The 17,987-nt window shown below is 32.6% G+C and overlaps 1 protein-coding gene across 1 annotated transcript; it reads left to right on the forward strand.

The window, feature by feature from the left end:
• Nucleotides 1–1,940: 1,940 nt before the first annotated feature.
• LOC127715875 (uncharacterized) lies at nucleotides 1,941–17,987 on the forward strand. Its single transcript, XM_052221997.1, has 9 exons — nucleotides 1,941–2,221; nucleotides 2,936–3,054; nucleotides 3,750–4,004; nucleotides 4,919–5,056; nucleotides 7,442–7,841; nucleotides 8,942–9,112; nucleotides 9,692–9,776; nucleotides 13,158–13,289; nucleotides 15,333–17,987. The coding sequence occupies exons 1-9, from the start codon at nucleotides 1,941–1,943 to the stop codon at nucleotides 16,251–16,253; spliced, it is 2,502 nt and encodes an 833-aa protein (XP_052077957.1). The 3' UTR covers nucleotides 16,254–17,987.

Consider the following 17,987-nt stretch of genomic DNA (forward strand, 5'->3'; position numbering starts at 1 on the left):
ATGGAAATAAGTTACATTTTCCTTATATTTAGAAATGAAAATTGAAATGTTTGTACTGTCATGGTCACTGAAATACTTTTGTAAATATTTCTTTTTTGTTTTGTTTAAAGAATACAATGTATGTATATATATATATATATCTGTTTTCACTAAATTGATATATAAGATTAAGAACCATACATACATGTATATCATAATCAACATTCTTTATAAATTTTATTTTACACTACATGTATTTCTCAATACATATGATATAAGATTATATATAAGGGCGATGACGAGGACAATAACATGATGAAAGGCCGAGGGAAGCTGCACCCCTGTATTATGGGCTAAATAGGACACTGTAATTTAAATGCTCAGTTCAGATAATGGACACCTTAATTTATTTCAATTAAATTTTAACTTCTTTTTTCTAGTCTTGTACAGTGGAATGGCATCTTCAAAAGAGAACTTTGAAAAATCAGTTAGTCCTGATTCATCAAATCAACCAATTAAAAGAAGTCATTCTGATCCTGAGTCTGAAACTTATTCTGAGTCTGATAACAACAGTGTACAAGTTAAAAAATACAAACTGAACAAGAAAAAACGCAATTTTGAAGAGGAGAACAAGATTGTCTCCCATCGAGAGGCGAGCATGCGCAGTGAAGTAGACTCAGAAAAACCTATTTTTCCATTGGAAACCACGATAAAGAAAAACACTTCAGAATGGACAGCTATGGATCTATCACATTTCAGAATGAACTTTGAAAAATGTTCAAAAATAGAAGATGTTTTCTTCAAGGGTCTTTCACATTTTGCAAGGAAGAAGGAATGGTCTCCTAGAATTTTGAAATTTGGCTTCCGAAGTGCTGAAGACAAAGTAAAATATGAATGTTTTCAATATGCAATTGATAATATCTTCAACATCGACTGTAATAACATTGATGAAATTGAATTTGGTGACCTTATGAAAATAAAGCACATAGTTGAGGACGGTAATTGGATTGCAGACTATGTAGGAAATTCAGATGTTAGAGACAGGTAATGACATTAACTAGTAAAATAGAATTATGTTTTAAAGAGTGCACACTGTGTGACAGTGTAAATGGTGTAGGCTGAGTGTGGAATATAAGGGTTGGCAAGTTGCGGATGGAGGAGATGAACTATGGAAAAAAAAGGTTTAGCAGCATAAAATATTGAGATAAGTAACTGTTAGTGGTCTATCAACAGGTATTCAATAACTGTGATTAATTATATTAACTCACAGAAAATGTTTAAAATCCATTCATTTTAAGTTTATCTATTCAAGACACGGTACATGTAAGACTTCTCATAAAAAGTTTTTCCAGCGTACAAATATTTGAAAGAAATATGTGGGACATGTAGACCTAGCTAGAGACAACCTGACCAGAAACAAATCAGATTGATGACCAAATGAGACCATCTGTTAAGGGGGTACCAAACACCTCGACTAAAATAAATTTGGCTCGTTTAATTTTCAAAAAATTATGACAAAATATTTACTTTGACCCTATGACAAAAATATAAAAATTTCAAAAAAACTTGAACCACACACTTTATCAGAAAATTTCATTGGATATATAGCAGATTGACAAACACTAATTTTGATCATTGAGAAGCTTAATATTTCCTTAACATAGAACTTGATTATAACGTTCAGTTGATTTTTACAGAGTTACATGTATCTCCCTGTAGTGTTATGTAACACCTTAACTCAACTCAAACTATCATCTATTTTTCTATAAGATTAAGGTAGAGACGGACGGGTATCACATGACCTATTATAGCACGTGCATTTTGCGTAATTAAAATCGGTTCCGATTCTTTTTTTACGCAATCGGTAGACAAGGTAAACAAAGAAAATGGCAGACGACTGCGACCGCCTTCGTGTTCGCGGTCGGTTTATTAAGAACGACAGATTCAAAAAATCTAAAAGGATGAACACTTTGAACGAGAGAGATAAATTTACTCAATGGGGAGACCATGATTACGGTACGAGGGGAGAATTGCCATTAGAACCGACAATGATTCAAGAGACACCGATATCAGTTGAGAACATAGCCTCCAATGTTACTGTTTCAACTGATATCGGACACAGTAAAAACATCTTATGGAATGAAGGCAGGAGGGTTGTTGAGTTGGAAGTGCTAGCGGAACAACTCTTCTGCAACAGATGCAACACCCCACTCTATCTGAAGGATATAGTAGGTGAAATGAGGTAAACAATAATTTTTAGCACCCCTTCATTTTTTACAAACTATCAAAACCATGTGAAGTTTGTAGGAATATGATTGCAATTCACTTTAAAATATGTCCTGCTGGCAGAATTATCTTTACAATTTTTCTCTCAATCCAAACCCTTGTAGGAAATCAATACTAACAGGACAGCGATTGTTTCTTTGCCTATTATACATTTTAGCTCACTATGCGATATGGGTTTTACTCATTTTTGTAGGCCCTGACTCACCGATAGTTGTTAAATTCTGTGTCATTTGGTCTCTTGTTGAGATTTGTTTAGAGAGTTGTCTCATTGGAAATCATACCACATCTTATATATATTGAATTTTGTTTCTTTTCCCTTCCCCTTATATAATGCAACCTACACAAGAAAAATGTCCCTACTCAAAAAGTTTTGTTTTGACATTCTAAATAGAAATACAAAATGTAGTTGTTTTCTTTCAAGTCTCTTGATAAATAATAAAAAATATAAATTTCATGACATTTTTGTAAATTTCCTTTCATAAATGTTAAATAAGATATTTTTCCTACATGAACCTTCAGGTACATTTTTGTACATGTACCTACCCAGTACTTACCCACTATATAAAATTTGGGTCTAAAAAGGGGAAACAACATATATTTTAAGTTTGGCCTCACGATAAAACAAAATGATATCAGCTACCTTTCAGTATATTAAATTTTTATCTTACAGGTACGGCTTAGGAAGTCTTTTGGAGGTGGTATGTCAGATATGCTCTGGTATGAAACTGGTATCTACAGGCAAGCGGAATGAAAAAGGAGCATTTGATATCAACTCAAAAGTTGCTCTTGGTATGTGCAAAAAGCTTTATTGTAAGAAAAAAAGTAGGAAAGTTAGATTATTAATTCTATTTTATTTATCATTCTGACACGTTTAATGTTTTTTAAAGTAGTTTCTTTCAAACTCATGACATGGGTATGGGGTGTTCAAATTTGTGTACTATGTAGTGTAATTTATTATTTACAGTGTTGCTTACACCAAGGATTGCTAATATGTCTATGGCTTACAGCGTAGCTATTACAAATCACTGCAGGGGATGTTTATATTGTTCTTTCTAATTTAAAACTTGCCTAAGTAAACTAAGAAAAAGATTTTCTCATTTCCTGGGATGAAAATTTTTATTCTATTTTTTTATAACACTATTTTGAATTAAGAGGGTTTTAAGCATCATTCAGAAAAGAAAAAAAAATCTTATCTTTATACCCACACTAGTTGGTAAACAGCAAAGCAATAATTTATTAAAGATGGCCTTAAATTGATTTAAGTAAGCTAGGAAGTTATAATTTCTATGTATTTCTGCTTGAATATTAAAAATGTCATAATGAACTTTGACATTGAATTTTGTGAGCTCACTAGGTTGTAGCTTTATCAATTGTCACCTGAGCTCTATTATTGAATTGTAATTAATTTAATTGATAAAGATATATATATATGCAGTATGTAGGTGGTAAAAATTGATAATCATAGTAAATCATAATGATTTCAGCAATGATGCACTCTGGAATGGGTCCTGATCATGTTGTGAATTTTCTCAGCACATGTAACATACCCCCACCTGATCCCAAGACACTGAAAAAGAAGGAGAAATGTATAGCATTGTCACTTATGGATGAGGCATCTGATTCCTGTAAAACTGCTAGTGCAGAAGAAAAAGCTATTTCCCCAAGTGATGAATTAGAATGCAGTTTTGATGCTGGCTGGCAAACAAGAGGCTCTGGTTGGCAATATAACAGTAACACAGGTATCATGTCAACATCAGTAATATTATAGAAATAAAAGTGGAGGAGTTTATTGATGTGTGCTCACTAGGTTACCGAATTGCATATAAACTGAATCAAGTCAGAAGGACTTTATGTAAAAATTAAAATATGCATGTTAGTCTTTAATTCTGTCAGGTTTACACATCAATAAACTCGTCCAAAATAACTATTTAGGTTCCAACTATGAAAATCATAGGTACATTTAGGTTTACCCTTGCCCCTCTGTATATCTGTCCTCCCATTTTAAGTTAAGTTTTTATGTTTAAGTCCATATCTCACCTACTGTACATGGTAGACCAATGATATTTGATCAATAGATATACCATATGAATAACTAGTAGTACTGCACATTGGGGTTCACTAAAAAGTAGGCCATTCTACCCTACAGTAATGTGTTGAGTATAAAAAAGAAGATGTGGTATGATTCATAATGATTGCCAATGAGACAACTCTCCACAAGAGACCAAATGACACAGAAATTAACAACTATAGGTCACTGTACAGCCTTCAACAATGAGTAAAGTCCATACCGCATTGTCAGCTATTTAGGGCCCAGAAAGGACAATGTAAAACAATTCAAACAAGAAAACTAATGGCCTAATTAAAGGTCCATTTCTCAGCTACTATTTTATTTCAATGAAATTTGGTAATAAGGTAGATTGTGATATTGGAACAGATACCTGACATTGGAATTTTTAGGTTTATTTGTAACTTATGGCTAAACAGCAAAAAAAGCTAAGCAAAACTCACATTTACATCTGTGTCATATAGATAAACCTTTTAAGTTATATTTGCAAACATTATCCTTTTTTTTCTATTTTGAATATAATTATCAGAAACTGTTTTTGACCTTTTCTTATGTGACTAAAAAGGACACGGACTTCGTATATTTCAGGACATTCCAGTCTAGTTGGTGTAAAGACAGGGAAAATTCTAGACTATGATATAAGAACTAAACTTTGCAGTATATGCCAGCATCATTTGGGAAGAAAGGAAACAATTCCAAATCATCAATGCAACAGTAATTGGCAAGGTACACAAACAACAATTTTTTTAAAACGTTTTTTTTCCAGCAAAATCCAAAGATTTAAGGTTAATCCAGCCTTCTGTGAAAACGTCACCATATCCACAATCTGTTTTAGTTTATGCAAATTAGTTATCCAGACAACAATAAGAATATCACAAGTTGTAACTATAGCTAGCACATACATTTGTAACAAATAATTTTTTATAGCAATCTTTCCGAATGGAGGTTGCCCTATAGTGACCAGTCTGTCCGTCTGTAACAAGTTGTGTCCCCTCTATATCTAGAAAATCATTATGATTTCATACTTGGGTTTCAGTTGACAACCCATGTCCTATGGTGAAGATTGTGTCTGCTCTATATCTTCAGAACCATTATGATTTCAAAGTTTATACTTAACATGTATATTAACCAACACCAGAGGGTGTGTCTTTATGTATGTACAACTTCCTAGGTCAAAGGTCAAGGTAAAAAAACTTTGGTTCTGTTGACAATCACATGACCATAATGGTAAAGATACAAACAAATTTCCACACATTATTCACAGCGAGGCCCACAGAGATGGCTTCCATCTCAATGAGTCTAGTTTTAATTATTACAGTTACAAAAACATAACTTTTTGTTTTGGTCCTTGAAAAAAGGACAATGATATTTGGTTTATGATTGCATAGTCATAACACCGCCTTATGGCTATGCACTTACAAATCAAGTATGTGTGTTGTGTACCACCATGACCTTTAAATTACCTTATTCTTAGACTACAATGTCAAATAATTTAGTTTTTGTCGAGCCTGCGACTTTTGTCGCAGAAAGCTCGACATAGGGATAGTGATCCGGCGGCGGTGGCGTTAGCTAACTTCTTAAAAGCTTTATATTTTAGAAGGTGGAAGGTCTGGATGCTTCATACTTTGTATATGGATGCCTTATGTTACGAAGTTTCCGTCAGTCACATGTCCAATGTCCTTGACCTCATTTTCATGGTTGACTACTTGAAAAAAAAGTTAAGATTTTTTGTAATGTTAGATTCTCTCTTATTATAAGTAATAGGATAACTATATTTGGTATGTGCGTACCTTGCAAGATCCTCATGCCCGTCAGCCAGTTTTCACTTGACCTCGACCTCATTTCATGGATCAGTAAACAAGGTTAAGTTTTGGTGGTCAAGTCCATAGCTCAGATACTATAAGCAATAGGTCTAGTATATTCGGTGTATGGAAGGACTGTAAGGTGTACATGTCCAACTGGCAGGTGTCATCTGACCTTGACCTCATTTTCATGGTTCAGTGGTTATAGTTAAATTTTTGTGTTTTGGTCTGTTTTTCTTATACTGTATGCCATAGGTCTACTATATTTGGTGTATGGAATGATTGTAAGGTGTACATGTCTAGCGGGCAGGTGTCATCTGACCTTGACCTCATTTTCATGGTTCAGTGGTCAAAGTTATGTTTTTGAGTTTTGGTCTTTTTATCTAATACTATATGCAATAGTTCAACTACATTTGGTATGTGCGTACCTTGCAAGGTCCTCATGCCCGTCAGACAGTTTTCACTTGACCTCGACCTCATTTCATGGATCAATGAACAAGGTTAAGTTTTGGTGGTCAAGTCCATATCTCAGATACTATAAGCAATAGGTCTAGTATATTTGGTGTATGGAAGGACTGTAAGGTGTTCATGTCCAACTGGCAGGTGTCATCTGACCTTGACCTCATTTTCATGGTTCAGTGGTTTTAGTTAAGTTTTTGTGTTTTGGTCTGTTTTTCTTATACTGTATGCCATAGGTCTACTATATTTGGTGTATGGAATGATTGTAAGGTGTACATGTCTAGCGGGCAGGTGTCATCTGACCTTGACCTCATTTTCATGGTCAGTGGTCAAAGTTAAGTTTTTTGAGTTTTGGTCTTTTTTTCTAATACTATATGCAATAGTTCAACTATATTTGGTGTATGGAAATATTTTATGATCTATTTGGCAGTCACGCAGGTTTTATTTGACCTTGACCTCATTTTCAAGGTTCATTGCTCAGTGTTAAGTTTTTGTGTTTTGGTCTGTTTTTCTTAAACTATAAGCAATAGGTCAACTATATTTGTTGTATGGAAGAACTGTTAGCTGTACATGCCTGCCTAGCATGGTTCATCTGACCTTGACCTCATTTTCATGGTTCATTGGTCAATGTTTAGTTTACTTGGTTAATGTTAAGTTTATGTGACAGTTGTAATAAAGCTTTATATTTAGGACTATCAACATAATATCAATGATTAGTAAAGAAGGCGATACATTTCAGTGTGTGCACTCTTGTGTTAGTTATAAGAAGGGAGATGAAATATGTTTCAGTCATCCAAAACAGTTCTCACGTAATTAATTGTATTAATTACAATGTCCTTTTTTGTTACAGGTTCAAGTAAAGGCATGGAGCCTGACATGGCTTTATCCATGGTTACAAGGATGGACGACAGAGGGTGCACAGTTGGCATTATTCACGCAGATAATGACTCTACAACAACATCAAGGCTGAAGCAAAAATTTGAAAAAATTAAAAAAAGAGACGACAAGAACCATGTCAAGAAAAATCTGTCGAAACAACTGTATGCAGCAGCATATAAGTACAGAGAGCTGAAGGGGAAAGGAGTTATTCCTTACATACTTAGATGCTATATGTATGCTATAAGTTCAAAACAGTCAAAGGAGGATGAACTTTGTGAAAGATTAGACAGTATAGTTCCACACCTCTTTGGAGACCATTCAGGCTGTTCTGGGGATTGGTGCACATATTCCAAGCAACCATCAACATACAGGTTTGAATTTTTTTAAATTTGAAGGATGTTATACATATATATGAACGTTTTTTTTATATTTTTATTATGAGTGATATATGCCAGAACAAAAGTTAAGTTTGGGAGCTGTTATTGCTATTTTAAATGCTGACAACCAGTTTTGTCATATAAATGCGGAAAAAAAACAATATACAATAAAACAAGTACATCCTCTCATTCTATAAAACAAACAAAAACAAAAGGTTTTTCTCCAGGTAAATACAATTATAGGATCATTAGTACCAAAATAATTTACAGACAATAAAAAGACTTGTAATGGTTAATTGAAGAACATTTTTTCCTGGAATTGAACAATAATTGTGTTGTATTTGAATACTTGCCAATGGACTATTCCATCTGTGCTGTTACTATCACCAAATGAGTTTTCGGGTGACTAAAAAATGTAAGATAAAACCATCAGCAAATATTCAAATACAACACAGTTATTGTTATGCACAAGTCTTATTTTCTCAATAAATTTTTATGCCCCATTTATGGGCATTATGTTTTCTGGTCTGTCTGTGCGTCCATTTGTCCATATGTCGGTTCGTTCGTCCGTCCGTTCGGCTGTCCCGCTTCAGGTTAAAGTTTTTGGTTGAGGTAGTTTTTGATGAAGTTGAAGTCCAATCAACTTGAAACTTAGTACACATGTTCCCTATGATATGATCCTTCTAATTTTAATGCCAAATTAGAGATTTTGTCCCATTTTCACGGTCCACTGAACATAGAAAATGATAGTGCGGATGGGGCATCCATGTACTTGGGACACATTCTTGTTGTTTTTATATTTTGGAAATGTCATCTGGCACAGCGCAAAAAATTTCATCCAACAGGTACATCATCAGTTTTACCCCCTGAAGATATGTGATGTTGTCCAATCAAAATCCTTGTTATAAAAAAAAACGCATTACAATACATAATGAATAACACAGTTCAGCCTCTTTAGGAATATTCAAGCAAGCTATTTAACTAAATGGACAGGTAAATAAAATTGTACAGTATAGATCAATTTGAAACATTCCCATAAATCAACATTCATATAATGTATGACATTTCAACTATTTTCTTTGATATCATTTCAGATATAAACATCTCCCAAAAGGTGAACCATTGACAAATGAGAACCTGCGTAAGCAGTTAGAGACAGTGACAGAAAATTACAAGAAAAGATCAAGCCAACTTGTAGATTTAGGCTCAACACAGAGCAATGAAAACTTCAACAATATAGTTGCAAGCAAGGCTCCAAAAAATAGGTCAGTAACTAAAAACATTGATTATAACCTTTCAGTAACATCCCAAAATGATTCCAATATCAAACACAAAGAAAATGAATATAAACATAGCAATACAAAATAGAATTCTTTCAATTTCAAAGGGAGATGATTGCTGTTTATCTGTCATTAGAAAATTGACTATTTCAGAATTTTTTTCTCTGAAAACTGACTTAGCAGAATTCTTTTTTAAACTATGATCATTAGCATATTCTTAAAAAACAATCCTTCATTTTGATATCACTGTATAAACAAAAAATAACCAACAGTGCAAACAGTTTAACATGAATTTAAGTTTCACTTTATAAAATTAAATTTTTGATATGAGGGGGGCAGGCCTAGGAGACGACAGGTGGCAAAGGTTTTGTGATTCAACTCCAAAACTTTTATAGATATAATTTCAAAATTTTAAAAACTAATATGAGATCTTATGAAACAAAAGTGAACAATTCAAAAATGTTTGAACAGTTATTCCCCCTGAAACAGTTTTATAATAATTTTAGCTAGTTTAATCTTCTGACAGCTGCTTTACAATATTAACTGTGAAATTTCTTTTTGTAGATCATATGGTGGAACCAGCTCATTAAAAGCAAGAGTTTCAGCTGCAGTTCTTCAGAAGAATGAAGGTTATACCTGGGTTAACAAGGTATTGTGTTACAGCTTATATATTATAAATACTGTGTATTTCCTGTTTTATTTTACCCCATGTAACATAAACATAGTATAATGTTTGTGACCTGTCATTTTAGGTTTCTAAACAATAATTTGAAAACTGACACAGTGATTTTTAACCTGATTTTGGAAGGAAATATTGGTTATTAAAATGGTGATGTACGGCGGGCGGCTGGGCGGTCCTACGGGCGGCTGCCAAACAGTGTCAGCACAATAACATGAAAACGCTTTAACAAATTTTTTTCAAATTTAAATATGTTGTTTCCTGGGACTTAATGAAGGTCTAGTTCAGTTTTCAAGATATAAGTATATCTCCTTTGTGTTTTAGCCATTTTTAAAATCCAAAAGTGGAATTTTCAAATATTTTACTCTTGTTATCTTTTTTATGACTAAGCATAATGTCTTATCTCACAATAAAAATTGGAGTGACAGATTTATTCGAAAATTATCTATTTCCTAAGTGGTAATGATGATAAGCTATATTATTAGACATTTTGAAGTTAATTACATTATTAATTATTAATTAGATCTGGGTTATATCTTAACATATAATATCATTGGAGTGACAGATTTATTTGAAAATTTTCTGTTTCCTGATAAGATCTGTAGGACTGTATATATAAAGTTTGAAATTTACTAGTAGGACTGTATAAATGAAATTTGAAATTTACTGTTCATTATTAGACATTTTGTAGATAATTAAGTATCCCTGAACCATATATATTCTTACCCCCACCCCCCTTCAATTTGAGAATGTGCTTTTATCTTGTAAACGGTTGATATCCCCACCCCTAAACCATATATATTCTTGTATGGGACAATAAAACAAATCAAATGAAATAAAAGGCGAGTCCCCTGGGGTCACCCCACCCCATCCTGTTTAAGAACTTGTAAACCGTCGAGATCCCCACCCCTAAACCATATATATTCTTGAATGGGAAAATAAAACAAATCAAATGATATATAGAGGAAGTCCATGGGGGTCACCCCCACCCCCCTTCTTTTTGATAACTTGTAAATAGTCGAGATCCCCACCCCTAAACCATATATATTCTTGAATGGGACAATAAAACAAATCAAATGAAATTGAGATGAAATCCCCTGGGGTAACCCTCACCCCCTTTCTTTTTGAAAACTTGTAAACGGTCAAGATCCCCATGCGGAAACCCCCACCCCCTTCTTTTTGAAAACTTGTAAACGGTCAAGATCCCCACCTCGAAACCATATATATTCTTGAATGGGACAATAAAACAAATCAATTGAAATATAAGGCGAGTCCCCTGGGGTCACCCCCACCCACTCCTGTTTAAGAACTTGTAAATGGTCAAGATCCCTACCCCTAAACCATATATATTCTAGAATTGGACAATAAAACAAATCAAATGATATATAGGGGAAGTCCATGGGGGTCACCCCCACCCCCCTTCTTTTTGATAACTTGTAAACAGTCGAGATCCCCACCCCTAAACCATATATATTCTTGAATGGGACAATAAAACAAATCTAATGAAATAAAAGGTGAGTCCCCTGGGGTCACCCCACCCCATCCTGTTTAAGAACTTGTAAACCGTCGAGATCCCCACCCCTAAACCATATATATTCTTGAATGGGACAATAAAACAAATCAAATGAAATATAAGGCGAGTCCCCTGGGGTCACCCCACCCCCTCCTGTTTAAGAACTTGTAAATGGTCAAGATCTCCACCCCTAAACCATAAAAAATAAAGAAGATTTGAATGACATACAGGGTCAATCCATAGGCGTCACTAATGCATATCATAAACCAATTTGTACTGGACATTGCCCAATGTCAAGGGACAATGGGAATGACGAATTATTGGAGCTTTGTTTGGGAGACTTAGTAACAGCATTCTGTTACAATTATTTCTTGTTACTGATAAGTTTTATAGATTTTGAAATGAAATTGTATTAATGATAAATAAAATTTTGGATTTTTTTCTTCTTTTCTTTGGTAAATTGTTTGTAGAATTTTGTGGCAAGTTTGTTTGTTATTCTGGAAAAACTAATTTTCTGAATGCTATATATATTTTTTTTTTGATGGAGTAAACTCCTTTAAAAACTAAGCTTATATTGTCTATTAATAAACATATATTTAGATTTCTGATTTTGGGCCTAGTTTTCAAGTTGGTCCAAATTGGGGTCCAAAATTAAACTGTGTTTGATTTCAACATAAATTGAATATATATAGGGTTCTTTGAAATGCTTAATCTAAACCTGTATTTCTTTTCATTATTAATAAGATAATACCACATTGAGTTCCAAAGGGTCCTAAATTACACTTTTGATTAATTTCATCAAAAATTGAATTCTTTGGTTCTTTGATATGCTGATTCTAGCAATGTTTGAGTGATAAATGATATCTAATTTTAGAGAACTTAGTCATCACTGGTTGTTGTTATCATATTATTGGTTATAATTTGAAAAATTGTATCATATCTTATTTTAGAGAACTATTTATCCAGTATGAGTTATTTCCCTTTGCACAGAAAATATTATGGATAAAATTAACCTGTGTTTCATTTCAACATAAATTAAATATATATAGGGTACTTTCAAATGCTGAATCTAAACCTGTATTGAAATATTAGATTTTTGGGCCCAGTTTTCAAGTTGGTCCAAATCAGGGTCCAAAATTAAACTTTGTTTGATTCAACAAAAAAATTATTTATGGGGTTCTTTGAAATGCTGAATCTAACATGTATTGAGAGATTTTGGATTGTGGGCTCCTTTATCAAGTTGGTCCACATTGAGGTCCAAAGGGTCTTAAATTAAACTTTTGTCTGATTTCATCAAAAATTGAATTCTTGGGGTTCTTTGATATGCTGATTCTAATATGTACTTAGATTTTTGCTATTGGACCATAATAGGTATTTAAATGTCCAATTTCAAGTATTTCAGTTCTTAAACCACATTCATTTTGTGTCACAAACCTATGCTGTGTCAAATATTCAATCACAATCCAAATTCAGAGCTGTTTTAAGCTTAAATGTAGTGTCCATACTTGCTCAACTGTTCAGGGTTCGACCTCTGCAGGAAAATCCGGTTTGCTGTCACTCTGACAGCCTCTTGTTGTCAAATTATATACAAAGGTGAATGACCTTACAAAGGTGATCAAGTTCAAATTGGACTTAATTGTGTTTTTTTAATCAACTTTTTCTCAGCAATACTTGTCCACACCATAAATGATGTTAATTTGGTTTTTAATTGTTTGAATATAAAGCAGTGTGTGGTTGACCTTCATGTGACCTTATCCAAAGGTCGAATATAGAATTTAAAGGGAAGGTTTATGATTTTTGTCATCTAAAACATTTCTCACTAGTTTACCTTGTTTTAGGTTAACAAGAAAGCATTGCTGTCACCAGGCACAATTTCTGTTAGAGTTGGACAGAGGTTTGACAGAAAGAGACTCTGGCAAAAGAAGAATAGCTCCTCAGTTCATTTCAAACGTGACAGATTTAAAAGAAAGGTAAAACTTCATGGCATATAATTAGTCAATTTAGTGACAGCCATATAACAGAAAAAACAAAGGATATGGGGTATCCAGTACATGTACAACAAAAAACACACAAAAAGAAAAGGAACAGCTCTTTTATTGAGGTTCTTCATCTCAAAGTCACATTAAAGCCTCAACAGGAAGAAATATATAAGTCTCACCTCACTGCAATTTAGTGATAATTTTTAATAATACAGAAGTATATGATTGAATTCTAAAATTGGAGGCATATTTAGCCTGTTTCTCAGATATGAAGTGCCTTGTTAGGTGTATCCAAAATTCTATTAACCAGTGCAGTACCCTCTGCTGTATAAATACAGGTCTATTGATCTCGCTTCCATGAAATGTTTTGAAGTGAAAATTTCAATGTGGATAGGAACGAGGGCCAAGAATAGGTGGTGTGTGTCTTATTTAGATTTTAGTGTATCAACTGTCTTACAATTGAAAGCATGATGTGGCATATATAAGAGAAGTTATCTCAAGAATAATTACACCACAACTTTAAAAATACAGAATAGTCCAGTCAATCTAGCATAAATTTGACCCTAACCTTAAAGTAATTGCAACTGAAGATTTTTAAGTTTTAATCTTCAGCATTATACCCAAAATATACACAGAAAAAAGTCCCATAAAATCTTACTAAAGGAAGACTAAAAAAATCACGATTTAAAATTCCTATGGAGATTTGCATTGAAAAGGGAGATAACTCTGCAAAAAAGGCAGAAATATCAATGAAAATTGATAAAAAATTATAACTTTACCGCTTCTATTCAACAAAATGTATTGATTCTTGATATTTTAGCCGTCTTTAGAGTATAACAAACAACTCTAAAGGTGTTTTCATATCTTTTATCAAGCTACAATCTAGATTTCATAATTCATTAGTTGACCATTTATTGAATTTTTCAACATGTCAAGGTAAAGAATGTCAAATTTGATAAAAATAATTAAGCATACATTCTTCTTTTTGTTGATAAAATTTTCTTTAAACAAGGTAGATGCTGAACAAATATAATATACACATATAAACAATACCAAATTTTCACATTTTTTTTTCAAAATGGTCACAAAGCAACAAATTTGCAATTTCTTTAATGAAAAATGCACCAAAAAAAATAAAAATACCCATAACACTTCGGTTTTGTACATTTCATGAGCAGAAGATTATATAATATAGTCAAATATAAACTTATAACCCCATCTAAGTATCATCCTTTACATAAATTTTAATAAAAATCAACCAAAAACTGACAAAAGAAGACTCATTTTTGCGGAGTTATCTCCCCTTCCAATGCTAATTTCCATAGGAAATTTTAAAAAATGCTGATTTTGAGTTTTCCTCAAGTTAGATTTTATGGGACTTTTTTCTGTGTATATTTAGGGCTTAATGCTATAGATTAGAACTTAAACATTTTCTGTTGCAATTAGTTTGACTGGACTAGAAGACCAACATATTAATAAGCACAGGGACATGGTGAAACTTACATGAATTATGTTAAATTGTTAAATCGGTAAACTATAATATAAATTGCCGAAGACAATATGAATTGCAATTTGGCCAAAAATAGAGAGAAAACAAGATGATGACATTTCAAAAGAAAAATATGGTTATAAAGAGTTATATTCCCTTTATTTTACAATGTACATGTAACAACACAATTAAGGAAGGACTGTAATATTTTTTCTGTCTATGAAGAAATAACATCAAAAATGTGGTGCACACTGAATAACCCGTGTAGCGGGTTATTTTAAAGTGTGCACCACATTTTTTATGTTATTTCGAATAGACAGAAAAAATATTACAGTCATTTCTTATAATTTAGTTCTAAATTCCATTTTAAACCGGAGTAAATCATGAAAAAACGTTGATGACGTCACGGTCACATGACAAAATTATGTCTATGAGCTGATAAACAAAACAACGTCAGCCAATCAGAAGACGCGTTACATCCAAAATCAAATTATTAAGGTATAAACAAAAGATTTTTCTGAATATTTTCTTTTTGTCTTTTTTAGCATAAGAAAACTTTTCAACAAATTAAAGCAGCAGTTATAGAAGGAGAAACATATCAACCACAAATTGAAGAAAATGTGACGGTAAGAGACATTGAAAAGATTCCAACTAAATATTCTTTGGAAGGCATAGACGAATATGTCGTGTTTGATTTAGAAACAACTGGGTTATCAAGAACCTCTGATATAACACAAATATCAGCATATGATGGGACCAACATGCTAAATCTTTATGTGTCTCCACGACAACCTATTTCATCAAAGGCCAGTGATGTTACCGGCATTACTTTCTCTTTTGAGAGAAACCAAATGTATTGCCATGGTGTTCCAATTGAAAGCGTATGTATAAGAAAAGCCTTACTTCAACTAATTGAAATGATACAGAAAAAATCTCGTCCTGTGCTTGTTGGTCATAACATCCATTCATATGATGTACCTGTACTAAGAAATTTGTTGCAAGAGTTTAATCTGCTGAGTTCTTTTGATAACCTTATTTATGGATGCATTGACACTTTGAAAATTGCAAAACGTGAAATACCAAAAGCTGATGTTCAAAATTATAAGCAACAAACATTAGTTCAAAAGTTTCTGGAGATTGTTTATGATGCTCATAATTCTGAGGAGGATGTAAGAAGTTTATACAAACTGTTCCATCTTAAACTGAAACAGACATGTTCTGCAAAGGATTTATTTCCGTTTAATTATTTGTCAATTGTAGAGGGTTTTTCTAGTGTCATTGTTAAAAAAGTTATTTCAAAAGACACTGCAAGGAAACTTTCCTGCACAGGTCTCAGCCTTCATCACTTGGAGCTTGCTTACAAAAGAAACAATGAAGAAGGCGTAAAATCCATCATGCAGGAACATGGTTTGAAAGGGAAAACGGCAAATGTGTTCAAGAAGTTTTTTTCTGAAAAAGAGGAATAGACTGTATATGTGGTTAAAGACTGAAAATTTGATATTTATATGCTATAATTCAGTAGAAAAATTGGTTCTGCCTATCTAAAAATCTAACCCTTTGAAACAACCCTTGCTAAAAGTTGATTATGAATAAATTGAAGTTTTTACTAAAATTTGAGTAACCAAAGAGTACTTACACTTCAAATATATAAGAATTAGGGATCTGTTATAAAATTGCAGCATCCTTTAGTAATTACTCTGTATGTACATCTGTCACAGTTTCCTATTTTGTACAATAACCCAAGTTTGCCTCGACAGATACGCAACAATAAGTATCACATGACATATAAATATTTTCCAATTAGTCAATATTGGTGGATAACTTTCTGAAGCCTGAAGGATTATTTCTCTTACAGATTTTTATTTTGATTGACAAATTTTTCAACAGATTTTTATGAACTTTTATACAAAAGTAGGTGCTTATTTCACAATACAAGTCAACTGAATATTAATAAAGGGGAGATAACTTCACTTCATTTACATGAACCAACATAAGAAGCATTAGGCTAGGCCATAAATCAGAAATGAGGGGACTCATAAGGTTGAATAAAAGTAACAATATAGTAATGTATCAGTTCCAAAGTTTTACCATCTTGCCCATCCCTACCCCACCCCTTTTTCCACATTTTTCTAAGATTTGTTGTAGCAATCTGATCTAAGGGCAAGACTATTGCTTTATATAAAGTTTTTTTAATGGAATATTTTTCAGAGATTGCAGTTTTCATGAAATTGGACAAACGTTTCAGTGAGTCCCTTGGAAACTGAATCTGCCCCATATTTATTTTTTATTTTTGAGAATATATACTTTTGCAAGTTTAATCCACATTCTCATCCTGGATATGTATTGTAAATTGATGTTATATTATCATGCTTCTTATATGATTTGCATATTAGGGAATACTTTGATATAATTGGTCAAGAGGACCTCGGGTAGTTGTTCTTGAAATTGTTTATTTTTCAATAGACGATGTTGACCGAACTTCTTTTTGTAATCAATGAGGCGATAGTAACACAATCCGACTCAATGTTAAAACTATTTATTTTCACTTTGCATTAATCTTTAAATTGAATACAAACACAAAAAATTCATTTGAATGAAAATAAGACTTTTTGTAGTTTATTTTTTTATCAGATAACAAATTACACGGAGTACATATTTTTGCGTTAACCAACAAATAAATTCATACGCCTGGCCAATTCAATGACACACATATACTACATGTATTGACGTATGATGATGATAACGAGTGTGGAAAAATAATTTTTTTGGTAAAAAATTAAAGAATAATATGATTAAACACTTTTTTAAAGGAATTTATTGGTGTATAAACTGGACCAAGTCACTCGCAAATATATTTTCAGAGATTGTAGTTTTCATGAAATTGGACAAATTAAACGTTTCAGTGAGTCCCTTGGAAACTGAATCTGCCCCATATTTATTTTTTTGTTTTTGAGAATATACACTTTTGCAAGTGTCATCCACATTCTCATTCTGGATATTTTTTGTAAATTGATGTTATATTATCATAATGTTTTGATAATTACAGTGGTTTGTTTTATATCATTGAGACATGGTCCATCTAGATAAAAATCAATTGGTGTCTGTAAAATGTCTGCTCTTGAGTTTTGTTTACATTTATGAATGTGGATGGTAATTACATAAAAAAAAATGATGTAAAAATAAAATTTATTTTACATATA

This window comes from Mytilus californianus, unplaced genomic scaffold (assembly GCF_021869535.1).
Source record: "Mytilus californianus isolate M0D057914Y unplaced genomic scaffold, xbMytCali1.0.p SCAF_9, whole genome shotgun sequence".
NCBI classification, from domain to species: Eukaryota; Metazoa; Mollusca; class Bivalvia; order Mytilida; family Mytilidae; genus Mytilus; species Mytilus californianus.